Source organism: Podarcis gaigeae, assembly GCF_964106915.1.
Source record: "Podarcis gaigeae genome assembly, chromosome: 8".
NCBI classification, from domain to species: Eukaryota; Metazoa; Chordata; class Lepidosauria; order Squamata; family Lacertidae; genus Podarcis; species Podarcis gaigeae.
The window spans coordinates 14,389,200-14,401,863 of record NC_139684.1 but is presented as its reverse complement, the minus strand read 5'-3'; the positions used below and the strand labels follow the sequence as shown (position 1 = coordinate 14,401,863).

Below are 12,664 nucleotides of genomic sequence, written 5' to 3'. Positions count from 1 at the left end.
TAAAATTACTTACTTACTATGCAGCTGGAACACAGCTAGGGCTGGTGCCGTCTGAAGCTGCACCCTGCGAGACAAGCATCCACTTTGTCCTTTGCTGGTTTGGGGTGGGGGGCAAAAATCCCTTGGGGCTTGCTGGCCCCCCCAGTGGCTGTTGAGAGAACTTCCCTGAAGTTAGCAAGCATGCCTGGCTGTGTAAGGAAGGGGAGAGGAGAGTAAACACAGTATTTTCTTTCTGTCTTTCTCGTGATGTTTCCCTGGCTGTAGGGGACGGAGAGCCAGGCAGGAGCGCGATGGAGCCAGGCAGGAAGCGCTCTTTGTCCTGGACCGGGGAGCTCTCCAAAGCCCACAAGCTGTCCATGGACAGAGGTACGGATCTGGGGGGCTCATGCCCTGCCGGATCCTGTCTCCATTTGAGACGAGGTAGCATGATTTGCAGTGGAGTTTTGTAGTGTGTGAGCTTCTGTGTCTTAGCTGGCCTCTGCTAGTGAAGAGGGCTTTGCTGGGGGATGCCCCCCCCGTAACCCGCACACTTTGCACATGCTCGAGAGTGCTGTTGTTTTCGCTTCGACCTCCCGCACCCAGAACACATTGCAACTAGTGGCATAGTGCAAAGGCACTCTCTGTGTCCTCAGAGACCCTCTGTATTTATTTTGTTTATAAAAAATATTTCCATACTACTATCTTCGACACCTCCCTTTCCATGGAGGCGCAGATTGCAGCTATAACAAAGACGTCATTTTTCATCTCCGCCAAGCTAAGCAGTTGGCTCCTTACCTCTCTCACCCTAACCTACCCACTGTGATCCACGCGACGGTCACCTCCAGACTGGATTATTGTAACTCGCTTTACGTGGGGCTGCCCTTGAGACTGACCCAGAAACTCCAGCGGGTGCAGAATGCCGTGGCGAGACTCCTTACGGGGTCCTCGCTGCGAGATCACATTCACCCGGTGCTATACCAGCTGCACTGGCTCCTGGTGAAGTATGGGATCAGCTTTAAGGTGCTGGTTTTAACCTTTAAAGCCCTAGATGGCCTAGGACCCTCGTACCTATGGGACAGCCTCTCCTGGTATGTCCCACGGAGGACCTTACGGTCTTCAGCCCAGTGGCGTAGCGTGGGGGGTGCCAGGGGTGCCGGCTGCACCGGGCGCAACATCTGGGGGGGCGCAAGTCCAGAGGGAAGGGACAAGTTCCTTCCTCCGCCGGGCTCCCCGCCGCCACCGCCAGCCTTGCGCCCTAGCGCGCGCGCCCGCCCCCGCCGCTGCGGCTGCGCTCCACTCACTGCTCGCAGGAGGAGCAGCCGCTGCAGCAGCGCCGACGCCGCCACCAACGCCTGGCCGGGCACGGGCAGCCTCCACACCCCCCCGCCGCCACCATCCCCTCGGCCCAGCCACAGGCGGCGGCTGCTTCTGCCGACTGGGAGGGAGGAGCCAAACCCTCCGAGAGGAAGCCGGCGGGCGGGCGAGGGTCTCCCGGCGGAAGGGGGCGCCGCTGGCTCCGGCTCTCAGTGCAAGCCTCAGCCGCGGGGGGGCGGGGGCGGCGGGCGAGGACGGAGCGCGGCTGGAAGCCCCCGGACCAGGCTGGGGGGAGGAGAGGCGCTCGCCAAGCCCGGATCTGGAGCGCCTCGGAGCGCCCAAGGAGAGGAGAGGGCGGGGAGGCGCCTGAGGGGAGGGGGCTTCGGCTGCCTCGGCCTGCGGGGGCTCCGCAAATAATAAATTTAATAAATTCCTGCTGAGCCTTAAGGGGGGGGGTCCTTGGTTCCTTCACTCGCCCCCAGCCCCAATGGCGTAGCGTGGGGGGGTGCAGGGGGGCCGGCCGCAACATCTGGGGGGGCGCGCTCACATTCGAGTGCTAAAATCCAGGGGTTAGGGGGCGCAAATTACTTGCCTTGCCCCGGGTGCTGACAACCCATGCTACGCCACTGCTTCAGCCTCAACCAGAGCCAGGGCTTTTTCGGCTGTGGCTCTGATCTGGAGGAATGCTCTGTCACAAGAGACTAGCGCCCTGCAGGACTTGACATTTTTCCGCAGGGCCTGCAAGACAGAGCTGTTCCACCAGGCCTTTGTGGCGAGTGAGCTTGAACCCTTGCTTACTGTGCACAGATCTGGTTGCGCCTTCTAGTTGCGGGTGCGGACCTCGTAGTTGCTTGTGCCAGCCGCTGCATAGAGGCACACCTGTGGCTAGAGCTCATGGTTGACCAACGTTGCAGTCTTCGTTGATGTGCTAATCCTTGCTCTCCGTAGTGCGCTGCTTTGACAGCCTTCGGATTTTGGAATGTCAGATCTTCAGGGCAGGGATTTGCCTGCCTTTTCTCCTTTGCTGTTTTGGGACCCTGCAAGTGTTCCAATTTTCCAGAGGCAGTCCCAGATTTGCAGAAGCCGTTCCAGTTTCGGATTTGATCCTAGAATGTCCCTCTTTTCCTTAGCACGTCCCTATTTTCAACATAGAAATGGGTATGGAGTTGACCGACCCCCGAGCCAAGGAGATACAACCTTTTAGAAGACATATGAAGGGGTTAACCCTGTATATGGAAGTTTAAAAAAAAATGTTTAATGTTTCATTATGTTTTTATACACAGTGGTACCTTGGTTCTTGAACTGCTTAGTTGCCGAACAAATTGGCTCCCGAATGCCGCAAACCCAGAAGTAAGTGTTCCGGTTTGCGAACATTTTTTTGGAAGTGGAACATCCGATACACCTTCCGCTTCCACAGGAAGCTCCTGCAGATAATCGGAGAGTCAAACGGACCCCAGGAACAGATTAAGTTCGAGAACCAAGGTACCACTGTATGTTGGAAGCTGCCCAGAGTGGCTCAGGCAACCCAGTCAGGTGGGTATTGAATAGGATGTCCCTATTCTCATCGAAGAAATGTTGGCAGGTATGAAGGTTGCTCCAAGGGATGCAGGTGGTGCTGTGGGTTAAACCACAGAGCCTAGGACTTGCTAATCAGAAGGTTGGCGGTTCGAATAGCCACGACGGGGTGAGCTCCCGTTGCTCTGTCCCTGCTCCTGCCAACCTAGCAGTTTGAAAGCACCTCAAAGTGCAAGTAGATAAATAGGTACCGCTCCGGCGGGAAGGTAAACGGCGTTTCCTTGCGCTGCTTTGGTTCGCCAGAAGCGGCTTAGTCATGCTGGCCACATGACCTGGAAGCTGTACGCTGGCTCGCTCAGCCAATAAAGCGAGATGAGCGCCGCAACCCCAGAGTCGTCCGCAACTGGACCTAATGGTCAGGGGTCCCTTTACCTTTTATGAAGGTTGCTCCAGCCTGCTCTGGAGTCAGGGGTCAGCCTGGTTTGGATTAAAGGCCTCGTTTCAACAGAAAGAGAGGAAGCTGTCAGAACAGTGGTCAGCACTGGCTGGCAGCAGCTCTCCAGGGGTTGAGGCGGGCTCCCCCCATGTCCCAGGCCTACCTGGAGATGCTGCCAGGGATTGAACCTGGGTCCTTCTGCATGCCAAGCAAGTGCTCCAGCCCTGAGTTACACCCCTTCTTCTCTTTGACTTCTGTCACATGGTCCATTAGGAAATGATTTCTGGGGATCAATTTTAAGAGCTTGCAGACCCCTCCTTCACCCAAGCACCTTCCATTATTTTTATTGTTTTTAGTTGTAGAAGACAGGTAGGGGGGCTCTTTAGAATGCAGTTGCATTTAATAACCCTTTGCATCTGGAGGGCAGAAAATAACAGAAGCATAAAGGTAAAGGTTAAGGGACCCTTGACCATTAGGTCCAGTCGTGGTTGACTCTGGGGTTGCGGCGCTCATCTCGCTTTATTGGCCAAGGCAGCTGGCGTACAGCTTCCGGGTGTTGTGGCCAGCATGACTAGACCACTTCTGGTGAACCAGAGCAGTGCATGGAAATGCAATTTACTTTCCTGCTGGAGTGGTACCTATTTATCTACTTGCACTTTGATGTGCTTTCGAACTGCTAGGTGGGCAGGAGCAGGGACCGAGCAATGGGAGCTCACCCCGTCGCGGGGATTCGAACCGCCGACCTTCTGATCGGCAAGTCCTAGGCTCTGTGGTTTAACCCACTGTGCCACCCGCATCCCCTGAAGCATAGAGCTGGACAATTGGAAGGGGGGACCCTAGGGGTCATCTGGTCCAAACGCCTGGGGTCCTCGTAGGGAACCTCAGTTTTGCAAACTGACCGTGTCTTTGGCAGAAGGTAATTTAGCCGCCAATGCGATTTTTGCTACCTTCACTGCGTCGGGTGGGTCTGCCTGTTTGTCCCTCTCCAAAATATTTTCCTCTGCTGGTGGGGGTTGCGAGGTTCTCCATTCATGCCCCCCTCCAGCACAGCACTTTCCCTGTCTGCCCCTCCGGCCGTTTCCGTCCTGAACCCTTCCTCCTCGCATGGCTGCTGTCCCAGCAGAGCAGCTGTTCCAAAATTAGGGAAGGAAAAGGTCACCCTTTGCTGGTCTATTTCTGGTGCCCTCCGATCCCCACCCCTCCCTGGGCAGCTAACACCCTCCGCTGCTCTTCCTCCTTTTGCCCTCCGCCCCTTCCCATTTGCCAGCTCCTCCTTGCAGCTGGCTGCCATGCAACCTTTCCTCCTCCGGAGACCCCTTTGCCAAGATCTCCCCGCACGCGAGTGGGAACTAGAGATTGCCCTGAGCTCGGAGAAAGAGGAAGTTTGGGGACAGTCAGTCGAGGCTGGCTAGAGGGTTTGGTGGGACGGGGTGGAGGGTCGGGCGAGCGACACCCCTGAAGGGTGAGATGTGGCGTAAACGGCACCGGTCCAACCGGGACTTCATCATCATCCGTTCCTCTTCCTCTTCCTCCTCCTCCTCTTCGTCTCTTTCAGGTAAGGCCCCTTGCATTTATTTATGTTTGACTCAGGCTTCTTCCTTCAGCAAAGAGCCAAGCTCAGTGGTCCCCTAAGGAAATAAAAATAAATCTGGGTTTTGTCATGTGCCACTCGGAGATGACTCAGCAGGCAAGTTTTGCTTGCTGTCGGGGTCTGGGACAGGAAGGTGTTTTTCTCATCTTCTTATGTCATGGATGCTTTAGCTGAGATTCCTGCATTGCAGGGGGTTGGACTAGAATCATGGGGCCAGCAAACCTTTTCAGCAGGGGGCCGGTCCACTGTCCCTCAGACCTTGCGGGGGGCCGGACTATATTTTGGGAGAAAAAAATGAATGAATTCCTATGCCCCACAAATAACCCAGAGATGCATTTTAAATAAAAGGACACATTCTACTCATGTCAAAACACGCTGATTCCCGGACCATCCACGGATCGGATTTAGAAGGCGATTGGGCCGGATCCTGCCCCCGGGCCTTAGTTTGCCTACCCATGGACTAGATTAATCTTGGGGGGGTCCTTTCCAGCTCTGCAATTTTATGGTTCTATGAAAGCGGAGGTGGTCAAAGCCAGTTTAACTTAAGAACCTGGTTGCTTGTATACTCAAACCTTTTCTCTCTTGCCACTTGCCGTATCCTTCTGAGGGCATTCTGATTTCCCATTCCCATGGTTGGAAGAACTGGGGAATTGTGACTTTCCAAGCAGTGAAGGGAAATGCTGTCTGTGCACATGTTCAGCCTGGTGCAGCATGAAAAGGCAGGCTGACCCTTGACCCCAGAGCAGGCTGGAGCAACCTTCACACCTGCCAACATTTCTCCTATGAGAATAGAGACGTTCTGTTCCATAACAACAACAATAATTTTATTATTTGTACCTCGCTCATCTTACTGGGTTGCCCCAGCCACTCTGGGTGGCTTCCAACATATATAATAAAACATTAAAAAACTTCCCTATCTAGGGCTGCCTTCAGATGTCTTCTAAAGGTTGCATAGTTACTTATCTCCTTGGCTTGGGGGGTCATGTAACTCCATACCCTGCAAAATTTCTCCGATGGAAATAGGGACAACCTAAGGAAAAGCAAAGGGACGCGGGTGGTGCTGTGGTCTAAACTACTGACTAGGGCTTGCCGATCAGAAGGTTGGCGGTTCGAGTCCCAACGACAAGGTGAACTGCCGTTGCTCGGTCCCTGCTCCTGCCAACCTAGCAGTTCGAAAGCACGTCAAAGTGCAAGTAGATAAATAGGTACCGCTCTGGCGGAAAGGTAAACGGTGTTTCCGTGTGCTGCTCTGGTTCGCCAAAAGCGGCTTAGTCATGCTGGCCACATCACCCGGAAGCTGTACACTGACTCCCTCAGCCAGTAAAGTGAGATGAGCACCGCAACCCCAGCGTCGGCCACGACTGGACCTGATGGTCAGGGGTCCCTTTACCTTTACCTTTAAGGAAAAGCAGGACATTCTGGGATTAAATCAGAAACCGGGACAGCTTCTGTAAACCCAGGACTGACCCTGGAAAATAGGGACACTTGGAGGGTCTGAAGCTTCCCTTGTGGGGTTGCAATCTGGGCAAAAGCTCCATCGGCCCCCTGAGTTGGTAGGAAGGTAAATGCAACAGAGGGAGGCAAAATACAGAGTCTTGGGTTCTGGAAGACGCGGCAGGAATGGGCTGTGATGATATTGTGGAGGACAGAAACGCCTGCCTCCTGTTGCGAGGCATCCTGTGATGATGCGATGATGGGAGCGACTATCATCAGAAATAAAAGGATGACGCTATCATTTTGGAAGCTTGGAACTTGCACGGTTGTGCTGAGATGATTTGTTTGGGGGTGTTACTTCTCTGGATTTTTGAGCTGCTTTGGGTACATGGTTGCAAAAGCTCCAGGATGCAGAATTCTGTGAGATATAGAGGGTTGTTTTCAAGAGGTCCCTAGCAGGCTCTGAGAGGAGATTCCTTCCAGTAGCTACTGGAAGGAATTTTTTGTTTTGACTATGGCAGACCAACACGGCTACCTATCTGTATCTGAGAGGAGAGTTGAACAAGGAATAGCAACTTTTAAAGAAAAGGGCGCAGGAAGTCATATTAGACCCAATTAACAGACATGGCTAACCTGTGTCCCTTCATTTCAGTGGGGCCACCCTGGAAGGATTTAGTGGGATACAACTCACAGGCTCTTTCCTGAGCCCCTTTAAAGAGCATGAGGCTTCCATGAGGACTAGAACCATTAAAAGCAATGCTTTGATGTCTGCAGCTGAATCTTTTAAGGGTGTGTTTCTGGACTGGCAATCCTGAAAGTGTGTGTTGAATCCTCTGGGGGGAGCAAAATTCATCTTCCTAATTCCAAGTTTTGGCTGGTGGTCTGAATATGCCCGTTCCATATTCCCTGTTGCTTTGTTGTTCCCGGCTGCCCACAATAAAATTCTTCCAGCGCATTGTGTTGTGTTTCTCCCTGCGAGGGCCAGTAGCCCTGGAGATGACCTTGTGTGAATCTTGTGTCTGCATGCGTCCCCTCCAGGCGATTCCGAAGAGGAGGAAATGGGATTCCTGGAGGTCCCGGTGAATGATTTGAAGCACCTGTTTCCTGAGTTGGGCCCGATGCCCGAAGGGTTAAGCCCTCAGCAGGTGAGTGCTTGGGAAAGTGGCTCATTCTTAAGTTTTGGAGCACCTCAAGGGAGGGGAAGCTGCACCCACCTTGGCTGCTTTGGGGAAAACTCTGGCTTTTGCAGAGACCCTAAAATATAGCTCAGTGCCCGTGGATATCCATATTTTTTTTTTAAAAAAAAGATCCGCTAACAAGTGATGAGAAGGACTTTTTTTGCCCAAGATCTTAGAATCTGGAGACCAGGGCAGGGAACCTTTTCCAGCCCAAGGGCCACATTTGCTTCTGGGAAGCCACCCGAGGGCCGCATGCAACTGGTGGGCGGGGCCAGAGGGGGAAATGGGTGGAGCAATGCCTGCACATTTCGCCTGTGTAAAAAAAGGCTTCTTTTACAATCTAGAGGCATGATCAGAGTTAAAGGGCACCTTTTGCAGCCAGGGAAAAAGCATTCAAGGAGGATGGGAAACAGGGCTGGTGAGAGGCATGGTCCAGGATAGGGTCCTGCGGGCCAGAAAAGAGAGCCCCGGGGTCCGCAATTGGCCCGTGGACCTGAGTCTCCCTCCACTCCCCCTGCTGCAGGTGGCACTGTGGTCTAAACCGCTGAGCCTCTTGGGCTTGCCGATCAGAAGGTGAGCAGTTCGAATCTGCGCAACGGGGTGAGCTCCCAGCTCCTGCCAACCTAGCAGTTCGAAAGCACGCCAGTGAAAGTAGATAAATAGGTACCGCTGTGGCAGGAAGGTAAACGGCATTTCTGTGTGCTCTGGTTTCCATTGCAGGACTCTTCTGTTCTAAAGGAAAATAATAAGAGCGCTGTGCTTCTACCAGTCTGCACATGCCCAGAGTTCTCTTACAACCAATCCCTCTTCCCGTGGAACACTGGGAATTGTAGCTCCATGAGCAGGAGTCTCCCTTAGCGATGCCCAGCTCCCTGAACAAATTTCTGTTCCCAGGAGTCTTTGGAGGAAGCCACAATAACAGCTTTTCTACTGAAGCACCCTGAAATTAATTACGTAATTGTGTTGATTTTGGATAGAAAGGCAAGTCACTTAGGTTTTAGAGGAACTCCAACTGTAGGAGGCCAATGCAAGTAGATAAATAGGTACTGCTGCGGTAGGAAGGTAAATGGCATTTCCATGCGCTCTGGTTTCCGTCACGGTGTTTCCGTTGTGCCAGAAGCTGTTTATTCCTGCTGGCCACATAACCCAGAAAGCTGTCTATGGGCAAACGCCGGCTCCCTTGATCTGAAAGCGAGATGAGCGCCGTAACCCTGTAGTCGCCTTTGACTTGATTTAAGCATTACCTTTTTTAGTGCTGATCAGTCCAATAGACCTATTTGGTCCCTGCATGCTGCCCCAGCTGGCAGTTCTTCCTCTCTCCTCCATGATGCTCTCTTGAGTCACCCGCACCTAATCCGACCCCCTCTCTACAGGTTGTGCGCCGCCACATTCTGGGCTCCATCGTCCAGAGCGAGAGAAGCTACGTCGACTCCTTGCGGAGGATCTTGCAGGTGAGAGAGCTTTTTGCTTCGTGAGCGGGGAACCAGGCACAGGGCCTTCTCGGAAGTGGCACCTGCCCTGTGGAATGCCCTTCCATCAGATGTCAAACATTAGAAGGCATCTGAAGGCAGCCCTGTTCAGGGAAATTTTTGGTGTTTTACTGTGTTTTCAGTTCTTTGTTGGGAGCTGCCCAGAGTGGCTGGGGAAAGCCACTCAATTGGGTGGCATATAAATAATAACATTATTATTTTATCAACCTTTTGTCCCTACCTGCTCTTGCCCACCCACCCCTGAGCGAGCGGCTTCCACTGTCCTCTCACCAAACATGAACACAAACTTAGCAAAAGCTGCCATATACTAAGTCAGGCCATCAAGTCCTCTTCCCATCTTAGATCAAATCTATGCTGCCAGGTGCCATAAGAAAGCTGCAGAGGTAGCGCAGGATAGTGCACACCCCGGAAATGATCTCTTCCAGCTTCTGCCTTCTGGAAGAAGGTATAGGGTTATAAAGGCCAGGACTAACCGCCTGAGAAACAGTTTCTACCCAAATGCAATTCTGGTTCTAAACGCAGCATAAGGGGTCTCTATAGTATAGTGTATTTTAAAATGGGGTTTCAGAGATTTTAAGGGTTTTTGAATTTTATGTAGTTTTTATGTAGTTTTGTAGTAGTTTTATGTAGTTTTCAATTTAATTGTTCTGCATGGGACAATCACAATAAAGATACTGTATATCGTATAAATCCACCTAGTCCAGTGTTGTCTGCACTGACTGGCAGCAGCTCTCCAAGGTTTCAGGCAGGGGACAATCCCTGAGCCCAGTGGGAGATGCTGCCAGGGACTGTGCCTGGGACATCCTGAGTGCAAGGCAAGGGCTTTACCACTGAGCTTTGGCCCTTTCATGATTAAGGTAAAGCAAGTTTCTAGTCCTCATGATTCTGAATAGAGGGCTGATTTAAACAATGTCACCTTATATTAAGTCAGACCGTCAGTCCATCTAGCTTAGTATTGTCTACACTGACTGGCAGCAGCTCTTCAAGGTTTCAGACAAGGCATCTTTCCTAGTCCTACTTGAAGATGCCATTGGGATGGAACCTGGGGCATTCTGCATGCCAGGCAGCTGCTCTGCCCACGTAGCTATAGCCCTGTCAAGAAAACCAGGAAAGTCACACATTCCTTGGGAGATCAGCTTAAAAAAACAAGAAAACACCCCAGGAAATCGCTTTCCCTTCCCCAAACAAGCAAAAGTCGTGCTCTGAGCTCTACCCATTTCACTTAAAGCAAAGAGAGATTCTGGTCCTCAAACTTCTGGGCAACTAAAAACGATCTAAACTCTATGTACACATCTACATGCGCCCCATTGTATTTTAAACTTAGAGAGGCCAATGAACATACATCTTATTTTAATGAATTGACTTTTGCACAACTTCGGAAAGCTTTTACAGAGTTGCGATTAAATACAATAAACTCTGATTATAGAGATGGGAGACACAGAGGCACACCAACAAATGAACGTGTTTGCATTAGGGGATGTCCTGAAGTGAGGAACTTATGCATTATATCTTGCACTGTCCCTTATTTAATGATGCAAGATAAAGATTTTTAGTACCTATAATGGCAAGGTCCCCTGGCCAGAGCCCCTCTGACATGATTTTATATCTCCTCGCAGACACAGATAAGTATGTGACCTGGCGTGTGGCACTCTTTGCAACTGCCTCTAGGAAAATTAGAGCAAATTATATAGCCAACTGTAAAGGAGATGAATTTGACCCTACCTATCTACATCAGGCTATATCTTTGACACCAAACTCCGGGTATAAATTGCACACTGTATTAATTGACATTGTTTTTTTGATATATTAGTGGCCATGTGATGATTTTAGCTTATGAATTTTATATATTGGGGTACTTTTATAGCTCTGTTTAGAGTACGTAATGTTTTGATAATACAGTGGTACCTCGCAAGACGAAATTAATTCGTTCTGCGAGTTTTTTCGTCTTGCGAATTTTTCATCTTGCGAAGCACGGATTCCCATAGTCTTAACGGTTTTAAGAAAAAGGAAACAAACTTGCAAGATGTTTTTGTCTTGCGAAGCAAGCCCATAGGGAAATTCGTCTTGCGAAGCAACTCATAAAACGAAAAACTCTTTCGTCTTGCGAGTTTTTCGTCTTACGAGGCATTCGTCTTGCGAGGTACCACTGTATAAATGTTTTAAGTCTTTTGTATCAATCCAGTATATTTTCTTTTAATTGTTGAATGATTCTGTGTGCGTTGTAGCAGCCTTTGGCTATGTGCAATAAAACTGACTGACTGACTGACTCGCAGCAGTTCTCTGGGGTAACAGGCAGCAGATGTTCCTAGCCTTTCCTGGAGAGGCTGCTGGGCGATGGAAATTGAGACCTTGTGCATTTTTAAAAAAATCATTTTTATTAATTTTCCAATAAAAACGGCCAATCAACATATCCAATCATAATCCAATTAAAACAAACAAATAAAATAAAAAGACCAAATTATAATCCAAATTGTAATTATTAATTTTTTGGTGCTCCCCATAGTCTGAACCTGTGAAGCATATCTCCAAATCTTCAGTCCTGCCTCTGCTCATTGTTTTCCTATTTTCCACATCCCAGTTTAAATGCTTTAAAGTTCTCTGTCCCTGGCTCAACGATTCTCAATCATGTCAGAAATCATATTTCCTTTCGTCCGTTGAATACAGCTTTATTTGTGTTAATATATATTTTTCAACTGTCTATTTGCCAGCGCAGCTTTCCCTGACTCCGTTCCAATCTTCCAATCTGGGCTGTTGTCCAAGCCTGTTGTCTGAAGTTTAATGACACATCAACTCCCAAGTTGTTAATCATTCCAATCCGGGCTGTTGTCCAAGCTTTTCGTTTGAAATTTAATAACATAGTAACTTTGTGGGTGGCACTGTGGGTTAAATCACAGAGCCTAGGACTTGCCGATCAGAAGGTCGGCGGTTCGAATCCCTGCAACAGGGTGAGCTCCTGTTGCTCGGTCCCTGCTCCTGCCAACCTAGCAGTTCGAAAGCACCTCAAAGTGCAAGTAGATAAATAGGTACCGCTCTGGCGGGAAGGTAAACGGTGTTTCCGTGGGCTGCTCTGGTTTGCCAGAAGCGGCTTAGTCATGCTGGCCACATGCCCTGTAGCTGTATGCCGGCTCCCTCAGCCAATAACGTGAGATGAGCGCCGCAACTCCAGAGTCGGTAACGACTGGACCTAATGGTCAGGGGTCCCTTTACCTTAGCTTCCATATTGTTACTGTAAAGAGACCTTGTTCATTCAAGGCAAATACTCTGCCAGGGAGTGACATGCTTTTCACGGCTCCGTGTCCTCCCGTCTCCACTGTTGACAGGATTACAGGAACCCTCTTGTGGAGATGGAGCCCAAAGTTCTCAGCCTCCGGAAATGCCAGGTGGTTTTCTTCCGGGTCAAAGAGATCCTCCAGTGCCACTCCATGTTCCAGATCGCCTTGTCTTCGCGCGTGGCTGAGTGGGACACCACAGAGAAAATTGGCGACCTCTTTGTGGCCTCGGTGAGTGTTTGCAGGATTCAACTGGGCAGGGGCATCACATTCCTGGAGGAGGAGGAGGAGGGTCAAGTATATTTTTTTAAATATAATTTTTTATTAGTTTTTTTTAACATATCATTTTCAACAGTAATTAAACATACTTTTACGTCTTATTCAAATTTTTGACTTCCATCAATCCTGTCTGAAAATTTTCCAATCTAATTTCTCAGTATGCATTTCTTATCTTCCCT

General features: G+C 50.2%; 1 protein-coding gene across 21 annotated transcripts in view; it reads left to right on the top strand.

The window, feature by feature from the left end:
- Positions 1-12,664, top strand: part of ARHGEF10L (Rho guanine nucleotide exchange factor 10 like) — a 153,462-nt gene that overhangs the window by 57,463 nt on the left and 83,335 nt on the right. For 11 of the 21 annotated variants that reach the window (XM_083750130.1, XM_083750134.1, XM_083750133.1 and 8 more), the window contains 4 exons: positions 265-366; positions 7,308-7,414; positions 8,821-8,898; positions 12,258-12,437. In XM_083750130.1, coding sequence (XP_083606256.1) covers positions 265-366; positions 7,308-7,414; positions 8,821-8,898; positions 12,258-12,437 — 467 coding nt within the window. Of the gene's footprint in view, positions 1-264; positions 367-4,490; positions 4,800-7,307; positions 7,415-8,820; positions 8,899-12,257; positions 12,438-12,664 lie in introns of those variants that run through there. The other 10 variants (XM_083750136.1, XM_083750137.1, XM_083750135.1 and 7 more) reach the window with 2 other exon arrangements.